This window comes from Colias philodice, chromosome 16 (genome assembly GCF_061535455.1).
Source record: "Colias philodice isolate Cphi_HAF_F1 chromosome 16, ilColPhil1 Martin Lab GWU primary, whole genome shotgun sequence".
Taxonomy (NCBI): domain Eukaryota; kingdom Metazoa; phylum Arthropoda; class Insecta; order Lepidoptera; family Pieridae; genus Colias; species Colias philodice.
This window is the reverse complement of record NC_143101.1, coordinates 9,350,074-9,370,517: the sequence shown is the minus strand read 5'-3', so window position 1 is coordinate 9,370,517 and position 20,444 is coordinate 9,350,074. Positions and strand designations below refer to the sequence as shown.

Sequence of the window (20,444 nt, the reverse complement as noted above, 5' to 3'; positions counted from 1 at the left end):
CACGGGCGAAGCCGGGGCGGACCGCTAGTATCTAATATATATTATAAAGGCGAATGTTTGTTACTCTTTCACGTAAAAACTACTGAACCGATTACAATGAAATTTAGCACACATATAGAGGGTAACTTGGATTAAAACATAGGATAGTTTTTATCCCGGAAATCCCACGGGAACGGGAACTATGCGGGTTTTCCTTTGCAAACGCGGGCGAAGCCGCGGGCGGAAATCTAGTTATTCTATATGTCTGTGTGTGACACAGTGTTGTACCTACTTGATGGCGCTGCATTGTTATCCGATGTTTTTGGATTCTATATATGTGGAAGGGTAAGCTAAGGTAAGTATGTAAGGTAAGATAGGTAAGTTGATATTCAAGGATAAATAAAATGCGTTATTGTTTTTCATACTGTAATATATTTCATGGAACCCGTAGCGTTTCTTAGCTGATTCATATAAAATGTATACAAATAGATTAATATTTCACTAATAAATCAATATTTTTACAATAATTTCACAGTTCCTATAAATCGTTTAATATTTGTTTATAATTAGCTAAATTCGTTATACCTATGCAATAACATCTTGGGTTTATAAGATTGGCACCACTTTTAATAAATTTTATACTTTCTTAAAAAAAATACCGCAGTTTTAAGAAACGCTTAAAGAGACAAAGTTGAGATTCAATTAAAGAGAAGAGTTCGCTGATCTAACAGAATAAGTATTAACCGCAACTTAAAGATTAAAATCCAGAACAAATCAATGAATGAGTTTTCTTAAAACACTGGTAATATCTACGGCTGCAAAATACCGCTTATTATAAATAAAACGTAAATAGTAACAAATAAATAGGTCGGAAGTATATAAAAAATAAATCTTTATAAATACTTATGACTAATTTAAATTCTAAATTGAAACTTAACTTTTTCGACGTTATGCTCTATGGTAGTTTTTACTATGGCAAGAAAATTTGCTTTTTGAAATGAGTATGGAGCACCGGCTGTATTGTGTAGCTATTATACGATTAATTAATAATAGTTCATTAATTCCAATAAATATATTTTCAAAAACAATGTTTGGTGTGTGTTATGACCATAACAATATTACTTATTTTACAACATGGTCTTTGTATGCGTCGAAAATATAAGAGCGTTCTAACAGTTAAAATAATGATTTAAATACAATGCATGAAATTAAAACTAAAAGGCGAAATACAAATGAAAGATACATAAAATTGTATAAGCCACTGTGTGATAAACGATATAATTATGAATAGGTACAAAATACAACTAACTAAATGAAATAAGGAAGCTATCTAAGTATAATACAAAAATAAAATACAATCATAATACAAACACAAAATACTATAATTCACGTTAGTAGGTATGTAAAACAATGATATCTTCTATACATATAATAAAATCGTAGGAAAGTCAAAACTGTACATTGAATATTTTTTTAAAAGAATACATAATCCATGATCTATAATCGATATAGAAGCCAAAAATATAGTTTTTAGAATTTTTGTCTGTTTGTCTGTTTGTCTGTTTGTCTGTTTGTCTGTTTGTCTGTATGTTTGACCGAGCTAATCTCGAAAAGTACTGCATAGATTTACTTCAAATTTTGCATGAATATTCCTAAGAGGTCGGGTGAGGATAGTTTAAACATATTATCATGATATCACCTTCGGGGGCGGAGCTGTGAGCCTTTATTTTTCTTACATATTCCGTGTACTACGACAGCGTACAATCTAAAGACTCATGTTTAAATATTGGTTTCGAGTAAGCCATGCTATTATCTAGCTTTACAAAATAAAAACTATGTCATTTACGTAATTTGGGCAGAGAAACAGTTAAATGAATCTTAGCAGTATAAAGACAAATTTGAAAACAGCGCCATCTATGAAGTGTTAGAAAAATCAAATACACGTTAACTATTGGAAATTAATAATCAAATGACGCATATATAAATGTTGTTTGACAATATCTAGATTGACACTATAAAAATTATGCTATTTAAGTAACTTGGGAAGAGAAACATAGTTTAAAGAATGTAAGTTGTATAATGTTAATTTTGTAACAGCGCCATCTATGAGATTTCGTAAAAATCAAATCAATTTAGATGTTAACACTACTGAATACACAGTTGGAAATTAATAATTTAAATATAATTATGTTATTTATTTATCCCTTTCCCTATAAGGTATATTTCGTGTAAATAATAAATATACTACATTTTTTAAAGTGAGGGTAGATGTTTATTATTTTAAGTAAAACTAGACACCATTATCTACAGTTAAATCTAATATTGATTGCGTTCATTAGTTACAATTTTAAAAATCTTCGTATTTTATAAATTTACTAGCTTACCGCCCGCGGGTTCGTCCGCTTTGTCTAAAACCTAATAAATTATATACTTAAACCTTCCTCTTGAATCAGTCTATCTATTAAAAAAACCGCATCAAAATCCGTTGCGAAGTTTTAAAGATTTAAGCATACAAAGGGACATAGGGACAGAGAAAGCGACTGTAGTGATATTTATAAAGCAATTGAATGCCATAAAACCAAAAATATCAAATGCAATCTTCGTGTTTTGTGAATTTTCACCATTATGCGTTACATCATGCTTTACATACATCATGCGTTCCCACAAAAAGTAAGTTGTTACTTATAGGTATTTATTTTTTATAATGATAGCAATTCATGTTTTTTGTTGGTAGGTATTATATATTACACTTTTAGAATGAAATAATAAAATGATGAATTCTTTTATTATTTTGAGGTGCATTGGGAACAGTAGTTTTTGATAAAATTTTATTTGTAAGTAGCTTTTTTATAGATTTACAGTTAACTTTTGATTTTGTTATTTACAGATTCAATGCTCATAAAATTATATCGCCTTTGGAAGACGATTTCTGCTGATATTTTTACAACACCACTTGAAAATTGATGATTTGATGATAAAGATAGTAGCAGCGAGGATTAAGTGGAAATTAGTAATCATCCGCTTCGTCAATTTTTGACTGAAGTTAATGTCCAACGTCCAATGGTTCAATCATTCATCATCAGGAAGGAGAGGAGGGGCAGCCAACCACATATCAAACGACTACGTTTTAGTACCGAAAAAAATGTTATTCCAAATGAAACGTAAATTTTGCACTCACAACTGTACAAGTAATGTTTTTATTTTGACTTTGCGGTTCAGATGATTGTAATATTTATCGTTATGGCTATCGAGGTACCGACCGTACTGGGATCAGAGTACATGATACAGTTCATCATCCAGGATTGCTAAGAGCATTTTAACACTGAAAAAGATGTTTTCTTTGAATCGTAGTTGCTTCATTTATTTATTTTTAATCATTTTACATAATATGTTTTATATTTTATAAATATAATATCATTTTCATTATTTAAGTAGATAAAATAAATTATGTAACGGTTTTATAAGAAAACACAGTATATTTATTAGGCGACGGTGATTTCTTCCAGGCAAAAGATATTCATCAGCTCAATAAAATTGAATAGTATGTTGTTAGTTATTCTTTAGATTCACAATAATTGTAATGAGCATTTCCGCAAGCAAGTTGTATCGTAGTTTAGATATATCATAGTTTTGACATATTAAAGTTCCAACAAAACCCTCAAATTTTTGAGCAGGGTTGAGCAAGATAATTTGAAAAATGTGCCGTGTTAAGTATTATAGAAAAGGTTAGTTCGTTGGTAATTATTATTTCTTCTTCATTTACATGTTGTTAGTAAAAATAAACTTTGACTAACAGTCAAAGTACCTATATTTTAACTAATACTACTTAATATCTATTATACCCACTTATGTTCAGTATTTATCTGTACTGTCACTGAGAGGGTATGACGTCTCACAGCTGATCGCAAACGGCATATTGTACTATCCCGTGAGACCGAAACCCTCACTGAGAGGGAATTACGTCTCACTACTGATCACGACAGTCATATTTTATCTCGAGAATCTGAAACTTTACTCAATATGAAGACCGTTTGACAAATGATAGGGTGCATCATAATATTATTCGATCTCTTGAAGATGAACATGAGTATAAGCAATGACTAGAAGGTCCGTTCATGCTTACTTTTAAGATAAAAGGTCAAGTTTACCATTTGATAGGATCCCTTTTGCCTGTAGGCCAACCTAAGTTTGTTTAAATACCTATATTTTGTATTCGACTACAACGAATAGTGGAATACAAGAAATCAATATTTCTCAAATTTAAAACTGAACTCATTTCACAATTTTAGAACAGGTTAATTCGTATGTATGCAGTTTTAAATCGACATTAGAAGCTTTTCCTCAAGATGGTGATATCGGCACTCAGGAACTCCCTGGACGTGTTATAACGCCCAGGCCACAGTATTACAAATTTTTCCTAAAATAGAGCAACGAATGTATTTTCGCATAGCAACGGAGGGGGCGGGGGGTCAAGTGACGCGTCACGCGGGCCACTTACCACAAACATGCTTAGTTTGTGGTACCGAGCGCGAAAGAAAGTCATCGTGTTTTTAGTAAAGTTAACTAACGTAATTTAATACTTAAGGACATATTCTATAATGGTGTGCTCAAACTGTTAATCTACATTTAATTTAGATTATTATATTTTGATACTAAGTAATGTAGAATTTAAATCACATTCATTCATGTTTTCTTCAGATTTTAAGATTTTCTTATCAGAGTGTTCAATTTTAATGTAAGTAGTTAAATTTTATAAGAGACAATAATTAAGAACATTCAAAAATAAAGTGTCACGTATTTTTTTAAACGACGAATGACGAAAAACGACCTAATCGCGGACGAAGTCGCGGGCAACAGCTAGTTTTAGATAAAAAGCGTAAGTAATCCTTATAAAATACTGTGTATGGAATGCGTCATAATTAATTACGAAAATAATAGCAATCTCAGTCGGGAAGATATTTTTTCAAGACAGATAAAAAGATGACCAGCATCGTCCAGGATAATCTGCCTAAGATTTTTTTGTTTTTTTTTTCTAATAGGTGACATAATAATTATAAAACTCATCTTTAATGTACTTTACACTCCCGTAGCTCGAAAAGCTTACACTTAACACAAAATAAATGTCCTTAAAACTGTATAAACATTATCTAATACAATTTATGATAACATTAAAATTAGTTGCAAACATAAATAATTTTATGTTGCGATATAGACTAGAATACGTTGAGGATAGAAATCTGGAGGAACTTGACATGTCGATTCTGTTTTTGTACGCAAAGCAATGAAAATTTTATAATACATTATCATTAATAATGTTAAATAATTGTTCATGTTATTAAACGCGGGCAACACAGAACAAGTTTGATATAATTAATAGCAACATTAGCTTTTAATTATACCTAACTTTGTGTTATCTATGGTTGTTTCCCGAGTTTTTCCGATGGCGGTATGTCAAACGATGGCGCGAATAATTGTTGTATGTCAGTTGGATATTAGCGTTTGCCGATGAAATCGATCAGTTGATCCAGCTCCTCCTCCTCGTCCATGAGGCACAAAGACTCCATACAACCCTTGAAATAGGGCGTAGTAAAACAATTCGACCTGTAAACGAGAATAATATAAATGAGTTAATGAATAAAAAAACGCCATCAAACGTTAAAATAAAATTACTGATACATAGATGAAAAATTCAAGTTAGTAACAGATGCAGATACATAATATATATTAACAAAATGTGTACTTATTTCTATTTCTACTAGATTAATTAAATAAAATTTTAGTTAATTCAATTCAAAATACATATTGCTAAGTATGACAGTCCTTATAATTGAGTTTATGAATATTTATATAATTTTTGCTGTTTTAACATGCAAAAAGTAGGTTCCTACTGAAATTATACCTTTTAGTTTTAATTAGTTATTTTAAGGTTACATTTTAACACAAAATACCTAAGAATAGGTACCTAAGTAGGTACGTATAGTTAATCACATAATAATTATGTTACCACAAGTCTACAAGTACAACTAATGTTTTATTAAATAGCTTACATAATCTATACATATTAGGAATTTTAAAGCAGTAATAGTTATTAGTTAGTATTCTTTGTTGTAAAGATAACATGCATTTGAGATTACAAGATTTGGAAGTTATATAAGAATAGAAGAGTGAATAGAATATATTTGATCAAATACTAAAATACTAATTAGCAAAAATTGTAATAAAAGTACTTTCAAAAATATTTACAGAAAATTTTGCGAGTGTCAGACTAGTAATAATTTAAGTCATTGTAAATGTAATTTTCTCTTTAGTATTTGATCATTACATAATAACTTAAGTAGGTACAGTGCATAAGAAGGTTTACATGCTATTAGTATTATCATATAGGTACATGCGATTAGTGTAGAGAAAGGATAGTTTAGTAGTAGTTGCGGAGATAGTGCTTAAGTGCTTGTCCTTACAGAGCCCATAGAAGATATTCCAATATTGCAGAAAGGTCACCCAAGAAGAATATTGTAATTTGCATTTATATATTGCCAAAAAATTGTAGAGTCAATCTAGTTAAATTATGTTAGTGATAAAATTAATAATTATATACGTGCAAATTACGGAAACTCAAAGCCAGCCTGCGTGCCCAAATAATATTCGTTGGTAGGTACCTAAGCCCTTGGATCCGCCCCATTTAACTGCTTTATATATTTCTTGAACGTATCGAGCTGGTCGGTTTCTTGAAGTACTTCCACGCAGCCTTTGAAGTAGTCTGTCTTGAAACAGTCTTTCCTGTACCCCAACAATCAATCATATTATATTATCTGTGTTGAAAAACATTTCTTTCAAATTATCACATGTGCCGTGACAGTTTCGGTTCAATATTAAATTTTCATGGATACAAAAACATATTTTTAATCTGTCTGAAAAACTTCACATGTAAAATTAAAAAAAAAAACATGTATAATCTGTACCGGCATAGACTGTAGAGCTGCGGTTCCCTGAAGAGGTTGTAACAGTCGTCGCAGATGCGGTCCAAGCGCGCGAAAATCGCCGCGTCAAAGACACCTTTACATTGGAGGTTGAAGAAGGACCGGCGGGCGATGTGGTGCGGCGTGGAGGCAGGCACTGCCGCCGCCAACGCCAGCGTCAACACAGCCGTGCACACTTGTAACGAGCTTAGATGCATCTGGAAAGAACGAGATTCAGTTTAGTTTTTTTTCTTAGTGACAGCTGAATTGGACAGGGCAGGACAGGACAAGGACAGGACAGTTTTCTTATTTTTGCTCTTGCTACCTTCTTTCGTAGATTTTCTGGTAGTACTCTTTTTGGTAGCTGATCATTAGCGATTAGACTATAATATTCGTTAGGAAATATTAAGTAATATATAATATGTATAATAAAGTTATAAAAATGGCATAAGGATAATTGAGGAAATCAGTCTCCGGCTCCAAAACTATATAATGTGTATAATCTATAGAAGGTTTTAAGTTTTTTTTCACAAAATACTCGTACTATAAATAATTGGATGACGTATTATACTTAGGACGTATAAATTATAATACAAGACTTTCAACTGCTGTTTTAAACGTGGGTTTATTTTTTTAGCTATTAATAAAAGTGCATTGAAATCATTGGCATTAAAAGCACTAAAGCAAATGACGATTGTAAAAGCACAAAATGTCATTAAAACCTGATTGCGGAAATAACTGTTCCAACAATAAAGTAATGAGTGAATCATGCTATTTGGTATACTTTTCTACACGGACTCGTTTCTCTTTTATAATCCGATTCGGTTTTAATAGTTTTAAAATTCATTATTATGTAGTTTGAGAACTGAAACTTGAGTTACACGTATAACCAAAAAAGTGCATACAAAAATATTAAACATAAATCTAATGTTCTGTGTACCTAGTGTGTATAAGTAACCTAAACTATATTAATGTAGTACTAAATGGTGTATTTCTATTCAAAACTTGACTTCAATTGATGCATTCGAAGACTACGTCGTGCTGGACAAAATAAAAATTTCAATACAATAACTGAACATAATTACTGGAACTGGTCTATTTATAGACTTAAGCGGTTCAGTACAAATCGATTTTATCACAGGTGGTCACTTAATCGCTCTATCAGTGTTGCAACTTTATTACAAATAATTACAAGCCAAGCTAATCGGGCCAGTTTTACGCGGTAGGCCACGGTTTGACTACCTACAGCTTTCATGAAAACGGGCTTCATAAATTATAGCCACTGTTGATTTATTATTAACCAACCGCATTCAAAGTTCATTTTCCTTGCAGTTTTATAACAGCAGCACATTGTGTATTAACTGATAAAAGGAAAATACTATGATTTTGTGTACATAAAGAAAATTCTAATTATATACCTGTTGTTGATTTTTCCCTCTAAAAAATTGTAATATTTATGTTCACAAATGGTACTAATAATAATTAGTAGAGAGGAAAATAAGTGCAACGTGACGTATTTTATAATATAATGTAAATTGGGAAAACACAAAAAAAAAATACCTACAGTGTCATCGTGTGATTACAATGTAAAATTGATTCCTACCAAAGCTCTGTTTAAAAAAACAGCTTTTAAATTCTTATCTCATTGTTAGTCGTTTTACATGGTAGTTGATATAATATATACTTAAATTACTTGTTTATTTTATATAATGATCTAATGAAATAAATAAATTATGCATAATATATAAAATGGAAATGGTAGAATATATTATTATATCTATTTACGGTCCCTGGCTATTACTCTAGCTATAAATTATAGAGGCGTGTAAATACCTCGAACCGATTAAGACCACCGCTCTAGTTAGAGCATTTGTATTAAACTTGGTTAATAACTTCAACTCTATAATGGCCCTTTAAGTATACGTTTCGATAAGCGGTTAAAATTTTAAATTTATTATCTGTATGAACTTTTACACCATTCGGTATCGGAGCAAGGATAATCTATAATTCATAGATAATAAATTGCACTTTATTATCTGTGAAAAAATCGCGCTCGTTTTAAAAAAGGAACGGCAACAACGTACCTACTCCTATATATGTTAAGATTGTATCTACGTCGTAAACAAGCGGGTCTTTAATGAGACACACGCCGGCGCCCTAGGCCTCCGCTGATTCATGCGCTCGGTATAGAGTTATTATTATAGTCCGCAGATCGCGTGAGAACCGATTTTAATAAGCGCATTCGCAATACTGAAACTTCTGGAAGTATAATGACGTATCTATTGCAGTAAATATTACGCTAACGTTATGAAATGATTAGAAATATTTTATGATGCGTGATAAAATACTTTTGTGCATTACTGGATACAATTTATTAGATTATTATCTATTTATTATATCAGGTAAGTGCTATTCAAATGAATTAATATGGTTTATACAAATTATAACTAACTATCCACTTATTGAATATATTTTGTACATGATTAGAAATTAATTCAGCATATTAAGCTGGAGAATGGAGTAGCAAACTATTTAGTTTTAATATAATTAGAGTAAGTAGAAAAAAGCGATCGAAGAAAGTGTACAAAGTAGATGATGGTATGCGTGCAAGTAGGTTTAACTCGCGGGTCGGCAGACAGCCCGGCTGCCACCCACAGAGAAGTGCGTACTTGTGGGATACTCTCGTTTTTGCTCAAAACTATCTCGTTCAGAATAATTACGCGCCATCTTGTTAATAGAACCAGCCTACATACTTTTATAATTATACACATACTGAGAAATTAGTTTCCTTATACAACTTTAGAAAATAGCGTCATAGAATAATTGTACGTAAAAGCATTTCTGTATGCGTTTAACAGTTTTTATCACCGAGAAGGGATCGTAGCGAATTAAAGCGGCTTATCATACGTGGACTCATTTACCGCGTTGGATGTTATAATGTGTCACAATGATCGTGTAAAACCTCTTTTATAAACCTCTTTTTTCGCCGCAAATGAAATGGAGAATATTAAAGGTACATAGTTTTACTTGTACTCGTTTTTGAAAGCTTTTAACGACTGGAAGTGTCACTAGTCGTAATAAACATATCGAATTTATAATGTTTACAAAACATCCGAAGCTTGAAAACTCTTATAAGTGGACGCCAGTGTAATGTGGCCTTCTTCGCTTATAATTTAGTTAGGTGTTTATGATTATTGCAGGTCATATAATATTGGTCGTTGTGGAGACAAAGCGGCACCGCGGTCTCGGCATTTCAGTTTAAGGGCATTTAAGTCCATTTTAGCTCTACTTTAGGGCAATAATTTCAAATACAAGTCTCGCATATTGATAATAATTGAAATTTGTATAACATATCTATTCTATCCTATAATAAATTTAGACTTAAATGTTGGTGATTGTCTATGCTTCTTGGAATCATTTCTTATCTGTTAACCAATTAGCGTATTATCTATGCACGTGAACACATTTGTTCTCAAAGTACTTACGATGACATAGAAAATTGCAGATTTTATTAAAGCAAGTACATAACTGGAAATCATTCATTTAATACTAGATAGCATTCAATAACATATCTTCTTATATATAAAAATGAATCGCAAAATGTGTTGGTAAGCGCATAACTCGAGAATGGCTGAACCGATTTCGATAATTCTTTTTTTATTATATTCCTTGAAGTACGAGGATGGTTTTTATGTAGAGAAAACGTAAACATATACCACGGGCGAAGCCGGGGCGGACCGCTAGTGTTCTATAATGCGTATAATGTGTGCACGTCCTAAACTTAGTACCTAAATTCGAAGTTCTATAGTCTATGGGTAGATGGCGCTACACGCTTACATCTGGGCAACGAGTTAGATTTAAAATCAAAATACAAGTTTAATATAGTAAAATTAAGTTAAGAAAGATCATATGTACATGCAGATGCACTTATAAAATATGCAAGAGAAGTTACGTGTGGTCCAAAATGTCATGACCCTTGACTTTTCCTTTAAATCAATCACATTGTAGAGTTCATTATTTTAACTGACACATGCCTGTTAAACGTCCGCTAAAAGGGAATCGATGTCTGTTAAATTCATCTTTATTTTGCAATAAAAATAATTTAACAGTACCTATATAATTATAGCCTTCAATGTGATTTTTCCTTGTGAATACTTTTCTATATAGGTTGGTTTCATATAGGAATATGAAACCAACTATGACTGGCAAAGCATTTCTATTGTATGGATAATTAACACATAATTTAAATGTGAGGGACAATAGACGAGTATTGTACATTGCAATCATCTGACGTTACTGTTGCGTGCAGAAGTCCGTAAGGTATAAATAATAAAAAACTTGGGAGTTCAAAAATGCATCTAACCTTGAAAAGGTTTCCCACCACGCAATTAAAAAAAAGAAGAACACAGGCAATGGAACTATCTTATTCAGCCAATCCAGAGTCCTTTGTTCAATTAATTTGTCGTCACACTTGCGATTAAAACTGCGTGTACGAGAGCATGTCGCACATATTGTATGAAACAAATTGATTCATATCAATTAACGTATGCACGCTGCTAACTCCATGGTCATACAGATTCATCATTTTTACTTTCAGTAGAACGATTATGAATAGTATTATGAGTTTTTATAGATGTAGAGAATTGTTCAAATAATAATTTAAGTTTGCAAAGAAAATTGAATTAGAATTCGTAACAACTGCCTTGCGAATTAACCCATTTAACAATTCAATAAGATTTATAATTGCCGAATATTGACGTCCGATTGATGGTTAATGACAGTGCGTGGTCAGGCCAAGAGGCTTGTCGGTGGCGCGATGACCATTCACCAATGAACATCAATTAGACACGTGCATGTATGTAGGTCAGCTCAGAATTACGCCGAAAGTACGTCACAAAACTTTAAGAAATTCAAATTGCATAAACATGCTCGCCTCGAAATTCCTGCAACTTTTATTACGTATTGCGCAGAATTTATACAGATTAAAAATGCATTAGACTTGATTGAGTTCATTTGCTTGATCTATGTAAATTTAAAGCCTTCAAAGTTTATATAGCTATATTACTATTGGAACTTGATGATTTAAATCTTATAAAGATGAATGATTTTAGTAGGCGAAATAAATTATTATTATTTGAATGAGTTCTAAAAACATTAGATAGTTAACAGTTTAATGTAGACAAATTTATTACAAACCTAACCTAACCACTATCCTGTTCAGTTGAATGTAAATTTGATAAGACTGCATCTTGGAAAATTCATGTATGCAAGAATATATAATCTGTGTACTGTGACCTGTGTTTATAATCTATGCTTGAAGCGAAGCCAAGAAGCCGTTGTCCTAGTATCGGTGAGCACGGAGCGCGCGCCCCGCAGTCTGCTATAGCACGCACACTCACGCACATATTATCAACGTAACGCATTTTTACATGAACATTTTCCCTTATCGAGAAGTACTGACCGCGGTACTTGTAGTGCTTTATGCCTTGAAATACCATCACGTACTTTATTAATAAACCCTTAAAATGTTTTATCAATATCACAATCATTGCAACATTGCATACGTTTTTTATGCTGTCTCCGTATTGCTTTAAATTACTATCCTATGTTGAGTTAAACGGAACGTCACGCATACGAATGCATATTATTGTAATGTACCGATAAATCGATCTGTTTCTTGGACCCTTTGTTATCATAACACATACAACAATATTTTAAAGCAATTATTGGAAGCAGGTGTTTATTTAGAAAGGACATTTGATTGCGACTGTACCGAATGCCATAGTGCTTCGTGATGAGCATAGATTACAGAATATTTGTGTCTATTACCTTTTGTAGTATTGTATAAGCATACCTTTCCATTAAAATTCAAATTGATACGTCCTCGTTAAATAGTAAAATTGCTAAAAAGATTTTGTACTTATCGGCTTTTCCAACGTGTATAACATAAATGAAGTTACCTTAATACTAAATTATTTACATAAAATACTAGCTTTGGTACTAGAGCGACTAGAATTACAGGTGGTTATAAAAACGCGAGGGCAAGTATTAGAAAATTGTCGTCGACTTGTTCGGCAGGAAAGCGTCGAACAGTCTAGATTATGCGTTTTACATAAAACGTTGTGTGCGTTCGTTGCAACAGACAAGTCGACACCAGAAACATGTAATAATTTAAATAAGTTTCCAATATTGAATACTTATTTCAAATTAATCACTGACGCATATTTGATTTATACTCGTGTTATAAACATTTATGATACAGCTTTTACCTGCGAAATTGGTTTGGTAGTGTAAAATTAATTTTAACAGCACTTGTAAACCAATTTATAATTTGTCGTTCACTATAATCATTCAACATTAATAAATATTAGAACGTTAATTTTGTATCAAGCCCTAATACAAGTCGGTAACAAAAAAAGAAGGTTTTTATATTTTAAATTTAGAACAAAATTGCTGTTCCCTGACTGTTCAGAGCACTTAATACCAGACTGTAAATTAATACAAGCATACATTAATCCATCAGACTGGCTATCGGCTGTGTGGTCCTCTTCCAGAGCCCACCCTGAAAGTTCAAAAAAAGAAGAAAAAATAATGACAGCTCCGTTCGCGGGCTCCAGCAATTGCGAATATCCAAGTAAAAATTAAAAAAATAAATGCTTATTGCTAGTTTGTCTATGGTCAATCGAATGTTACTAATAGTGTTCAGATTAAGGTTTAGAATCGTGTAAGATATAAATCGATAGGTGTAAATTTATGTTGGACGGTTAAAATAACCAGACAGACTGGTTTAGTGCCGTTGAACCGCACAGGTGGTTGGATAACAAGATAAATTTAATTCAGTTTAATAATAGAGTCTTTACCGAGTGACGAGTGACTTAAGATGAAAATGAGAGTCCGCTGAACATATCATCTTATTTAAGAGCTCCTGTGCGTTTTATTAATAAACATTATAAAAAATATACAATGAGCGTCGAGCGTCAATATATTTATGTAAATTAAGAGTCAGAAGTAAGAAACTTCCGAAAGATATTACGAGTAGAAAATAAAATAAAAACAAAATTTATACGTTTGACTAGTTTAGGTATCCGTTTTGTTTTTATGAAGCACTTCTAAGAATTTTCTAGAGTGGCAATTACAAAAAAAATGTTACATCCGGAAATAATGAGCGGGAAGCGGATACGAGCTATTTTGCAGGCCTTATGCCATTCATAATTGCATTCTTAAAATAGACAAAGGATCTATGTAGTCTATTCCACATTTCCACCTGTTGAGTGAATTTTTTGTAAATAACATAGTATACTAGGTACACGATAAAAATAATATATACCTAGTAAGAAGTAAACAATAATTACCTATAATGGATAATATAGGATACGTCTTTACTTACATTTATATTTCTGTGTTCAAAAACGTGATAGAAAAAATATTGTAGATAAATGTAATCGATTGAATAAAATGCCATTAATAACTACGTAATATTATCATAAATTCCCGTATTTATGAAGAATTTCAACTACGTAATGCTTACGAAACATGGTTAATTTTCCCTAACAATTAGTTAAATTTTGCAATCATTTAGTCATTTGTATACATATATATGGCTCTGTGAAGTGTGACGTCTATGATTATTATTTTAAGGATATTACCTATAATACCTATGTCTGTGTTAAAATATATAACGTGAATGTGTGGTTTTTATTTCTATATAGACTCAAGATTGTTCGATTTTAAAGTACAATTTAATAATGGGAACGAAGTGAAAAATATATCTGTCTCATAATTTATTTAATGTTGACTTTATTTGTGTAGGTAATTTATGTTGTGAAAAGAAAAGATGAGATGCGTGTTTTATCCCTGTAAGGAAAATTGGTGTGATATGTAACAAATAAATGAAAAATTATCGGTATTCGACTGAATTAAACGACTCAACGTAAGTACTTAATTATTTGGGTTAACTTAAGTAGAGTTATGTTCCTATGAATTCGTACATTTTATTAAAATTTTGTTTTGCATTGTAAATACAATTTCAAAGATTACCTACCAATATAGATAATAATATATATTTGTGACTCGATTAAAAAGCGATTTAAATCAAATCGATAAATCCGTGAAGAATGTCTAAAAATAGATTTCATTTATAGATACTAGAGTGATTAAGACGCTATAATAGCATCAGGCTATGTTTTTATTGTACTCTTACCTAAGTACTCGTGTAACTATTGTCTTTATGACGGAGATGAAACCTGTTTAATGTCACTGACCTAAATGATCATTGTAGACCTTGGTTTACGTGTGATTCTTATATGCTAAATTATTATTTATTATGTAATAGTCACACGGGTTCAAGTCATACTTTTTGTGGGTGCCGCGAATCTAGACTGTCTGAGATTATACGAAATAAGGTCAACGACTCGGTCACTTTATTTCACGCGCCTATTTAAATTCAATATAAAAACAATAATTCGACGACGCGGTTGGCGCAGTGGTAAAGTAACTGCCTACTGAGCCGACGGTCCCGGGTTCGATCCCCGGTCAGGGCAAATATTTGTGTGATGAACTCAATTATTTGTTCTTGGGTCTGGGTGTTATTATCTATATATGTATTTATTAAATATTATATTTATCGTCGCCTAGGGGTACTACACACACAACACAAGCCTTAATTGAGCTTACTGTGGGACTAGGTCGATTTGTGTAATAATGTCCTATAATATTTATTTATTTTATTATTTATTATTTATAAACGAGTAAGTAGTATTATTGGGTCGTTATATAAAAAATAATGCTATCCAAATAGTCATAATCATAAATAACAAATGCGACGATCAATTTATTGTACGCGAATATGTGTGAAGACATTAAAACATACGGCTGCGGCCAACGCGCGATTATAAACGCGTCTCGTTTTTTTACATTTTTATCAAGTTTGTATCGTCTGGCCGCAAAGTAAACTTGTCAACGCCGTCTGCCCGGCGAAATTAACTTTTTATTTATTGTCAAATGAACCCTGAGACTTGACAGTTCTCAGAGTTTTCAGTGTTGGCAACACTCCAAATGCTTATCGTCGCAGGATCTTACGATTTATTCCCATTCACACGAACGCAGCATGAGCAATCCATTCATAATGAACTAGATTATTAATATTATAATTTTTATAACTTTTTAAAAATAAATTATGTTACAATTTATCAATATTGTTTTGGTGAGGAAATACGATATTTTATGCAAATAGAGGATGTGATCAACAGGTGTTTCAATATTTTCTCGTTTTATAATACATTAATGATTTTCTTATTTTTTGGGACCAATAGAACTTGTTATAATGTGTCTGTCACAGCTTGAACTCGACATACAAATATTATTATGTATTTCTTTATTTCTGCATTTGTTCAGCGAAAATGCCGTGGTCACAAATGATTCACAAGATAATTTCTTCAAGTAATTATGAACAATTATAACAGATAAATTTCTAGGAAATTGCAGAATTAGAAAGAAGAGACCGACGCAATATACGTTTGTAAACAAATTGATTTATTTATCTTAGCGTGAGATCGGTTAACGCGTCATAGCTCAATTGTGTAATCAATTACGTAATTTTCGCGTACGATTGTAGCCCTTTGGAAAAAAGGCGCCAAAGCCTTGACAGTTTTTACTTTTATAATCGTACAGTTCTCTACAAAATGAAGAAATTGTAAAATTAAAACTATAAACAACGTCTTGAATTAAAATATATATTTTTGTCATTGGCTCTACTTTACTCGCCAGTATGAAAAATGATGATACATATATTCTCCGACTTTGATCTGCCAAGTGCATAAATGATGATTATCTCTCGCAGTGTAAATAGAATAAGGAGAAGGAGTATATTTTAATGAATATTATTATGGTTTAAATATAAGTCCATCGTTTGTTTGTGTTGGATGGGCCTCGAGACGTGGCGGGTTCGTCGGTCAGCCGAGGTTGAGACTGTTCGCGACCGCAGTACAAATGGCAACTTAGGTTACACAATTTGAATTTAGAATAAGTTTTAGAATCTGTCAAAATGTCCTGAATTTTGACATTAGGTACATTAATTTATAATCTGTATTAGAAGAACTATGAAAAATGCTTATTTTTTAAGTTATCGTTTATGCATATAATTTTTTTAAATTAATTATCACGTTGCAGTAGATTACTATTTACATAAATAAACGTATACTGTTTGAACTGTGAATAATCATTTGTTGTGTGTTTTATTTGTCATATCTGGGGGCACGGCAGTGCCCCCGCCAAGTCGAGCAAAAAAAAAGCGGCACGGCCGTACCATCCTTTTCTCGAAGCAATTCGGGCCTTTTTCGACCCCCTATTATTCGGTTGTTGATAAAGCAAGAAACCTGAATCTTCAGTAACTAATCCGGCATTGTATAAACACGGAATATTTAAAATTTCAGTCAATTTGAACCAGTAGTTTAAGAATGACAACTTGTTAAAGTTTCTAAATTTTGTCACTCACTGACTCACCGATCATCAAAAGTCCAAGGCACTTGTAGCAGACTTAGAAGCTTCATATTTGGAATACATATAGAGTTTAGTGTCTTAATCATGGGAAAACTTAAATATTTTGTAATTTCGGTCCAGTTTTCCAAATACACCAACTGCATCAATAACTTTGTAATCCCATATAAATATATGGGATTACAAAGTTATTTATGCAGTTGGTGGTTGGTGGTGGTATCAAAAAGAAAGGCTCTACAAAAAGAAGTGAGATCCCATCAAAAACATCCTGTAAAAAACCCAAGTCTCGCAGCTCAGTCTTTCTACCGTCAAAAGTTGTGAGATCCATGTAATACCAAGTCGGTTAATCTATTTCTAGTGTCTACTTGAAGGACCTTCTGTCTTAATGGTCCGGGAGCCAGCAGCAGATTTTATGACCAAGTTCCTCTCAAGCGGTAATTAGTAAAATGCATCAAAGTATAGTATTATGAAGCCTCGTGAACGTCAGCTGGAGCTCGGTTGGGGGGAAGAGCGGTTGTAGCCTCCCGTATCAGCTGACGGTTTTTCCACCAAGATACAGCCAGCTGACATATATATTTATCCACAGTTACATATAAGCTATCATCAGGTAAATTTTTGTTTGAGAGGAAATAACGGAAAATAAATTTTTCTTTAAATTTAACTTTCATGTTCGAGACACCAGCTGACGTATAATACACCATGTTGTAACCAGCTGACTATTTTTTTTCGTTGAGATATTGGGTTAGCTACAATTTGACAAATTTTTAGCTGAGAGGAAATGAATGAATGAATGTATTTTTTTTCCTATGTGCGTGTGAGGCTACAACCGCTCACCCCCCCAACAGAGCGCCAGCTGACGTTCACGAGGCTTTATAATACTATACTCTCATGCGTCTGACGAATTATCTCTTGAGAGGAAATAGTTAACCAAATTTGCACCTGGCTCCCTAACCATAAGTTATTACATAAGTTATTATCATGCCAATATTAAAAATATTTAACGTTTTAAACAAATAGATCGACTTGGACATCGCATGAAAACAAAATGAATATTACAATATTATATTAGATTCTTTAGTCTCTCGCGCCTCACGCGATTGAAACTCTCGTTCCTGTTGGTCGCTGGCCCGTCGTGCTGTGTAGTGTGATACATACTAATAATCAAATCAAGCGATGTCCAAGTCGATCTATTTGTTTAAAACGTTAAATATTTTTAATATTGGCATGATAATAACTTATGTAATAACTTAAGACAGAAGGTCCTTCAAGTAGACACTAGAAATAGATTAACCGACTTGGTATTACATGGATCTCACAACTTTTGACGGTAGAAAGACTGAGCTGCGAGACTTGGGTTTTTTACAGGATGTTTTTGATGGGATGATTTTTATCACATCGCGTCATTTCGAGTTAAACTAGCGCGAGCGGTTTAATCTAATGTCTACATTTCGTAACTCAATGGTTAATTATATGTATATCCATTACAGTTATAACTTGCTTTTTATATGGCAATTATAGTAAAACAGAGATTGTTTATGGACGTATTTCCTTATGTTTATTTTTAATGTTTATTTTAAAGCAGATTTTAAGTACATATGTAAGCGAGAGATGAAGTCAGATTATTTCTTAAGAATCAATTGTAACGCGGATAAAATAAGTGCTTAAAAATAACACTATTTAGAAATTACGAGGACGTTAATAAAAAGATAAGAAAAGAACGGGTACTGAAAAAAATAGAGCTAGGACATACAACGTGGCTTAGTATACATGAAGGTTAATTGCGGCTTAAATATATAAATATAATCGTTAAACTGCATATAGATGTTATATATATATCTTACGTTTTTTTTTACAATTAGACTGAGACTATTTATCTACTAGAAAAAATACGAATTATACATTTTCTATTATACAAGCAATGAGATGCTAGCCCTGACATTGTTCGGGTTAAGAAATAATCAATCCACAGATCACAGATCACAGAAACCTATGAGTCTGTTGGTGTAAGAATTTTCATGATTCTTTTGAAACTTACCGTCTTCCTAAATAGTAAGAAGCTATAATATTAGTACAGATAACCTATTCCTGCATCCACGCAAATTACTTGTAAGTTATAGTATATAGAAGGTACATAGACTCGGCCTCATTGCAAATTCATCTATTACACTTTCTCGATTCATTTGTCTTGTCTGTATGTTTCGAAACGCATACCAGAACAAATTGAGCAAACATCACAGTAACGAGTGCATTATGAATCAAACGGACAATTGAAATGTTTATTGTTTGTTGTTTGGTCCTTTTGTGTGATGTTAATTAGAAAGCTTTTAACGCAGTGTAATACGAGATGATTGAGCTATTTTTGATCTGATGACGTCATTTTGTTATATTCTTGTGTGCTATTTGAGAGAGTCGATATAAAGGTGGAACAAAAAGCATTCAAACGGTAAAAAAGGACATTTTACATCTACGAAATAAAAGATAGAGCCAGATAGAGTAGCTATGTAGACAAAGAAACCGACTTTGTTTCTAATTTAATTTAAAATAATTGCAAAATCGAATTATTCTTCTTAAAAGGATGTGAAATTATCAAAAATGCAAAGTCTTCTCAAAAGCGTCTCATAAAAGTAAGACTGGAAATATAAGGGATCAAATTAGGGCGGATTCGCAAGATATCGCGGTATCTTCCCAAGGGAGGTAAGGAGATCGTTGCCCACGCTAAAAATATGTTACAATTTATTTATTGCTCCATTTATGTCTACGAACATTTTAATATATTTATAATGGAGTTTGGTGTATAAATAATGAGAAGAGAGCCGATACGAGGAAATTAAAATGATTTCTTTCATATTGACGGTTTTTAAATTATATAAATTAAGTCAAGTTTTATCACAATAGTATCTAGTATTTATAAGTACCTATTAGATAGTAAGCAATATGGCCGACCGATGCGTGAAATGTCATCTGTCAAAATGAGCTCCAGTTTTAAACGCTTCTATTAATTTAATTCTTTTAAAC

At 32.2% G+C, this 20,444-nt stretch overlaps 1 protein-coding gene across 3 annotated transcripts in view; it reads right to left on the bottom strand.

The window, feature by feature from the left end:
- Positions 1–388: 388 nt before the first annotated feature.
- ITP (ion transport peptide) overlaps positions 389–20,444 on the bottom strand; it is a 29,947-nt gene continuing 9,891 nt past the window's right edge. The window contains exons 1-5 of one of the 3 annotated variants that reach the window (XM_089705089.1): positions 9,020–9,154; positions 6,939–7,153; positions 6,636–6,756; positions 4,835–5,580; positions 389–1,396 (exon numbers count right to left, since the gene is read on the bottom strand). In XM_089705089.1, coding sequence (XP_089561215.1) covers positions 6,636–6,756; positions 6,939–7,153 — 336 coding nt within the window. In that variant the 5' untranslated portion in view covers positions 9,020–9,154 and the 3' untranslated portion in view covers positions 389–1,396; positions 4,835–5,580. Of the gene's footprint in view, positions 1,397–4,834; positions 5,581–6,635; positions 6,757–6,938; positions 7,154–9,019; positions 9,155–20,444 lie in introns of those variants that run through there. The other 2 variants (XM_089705088.1, XM_089705090.1) reach the window with 2 other exon arrangements.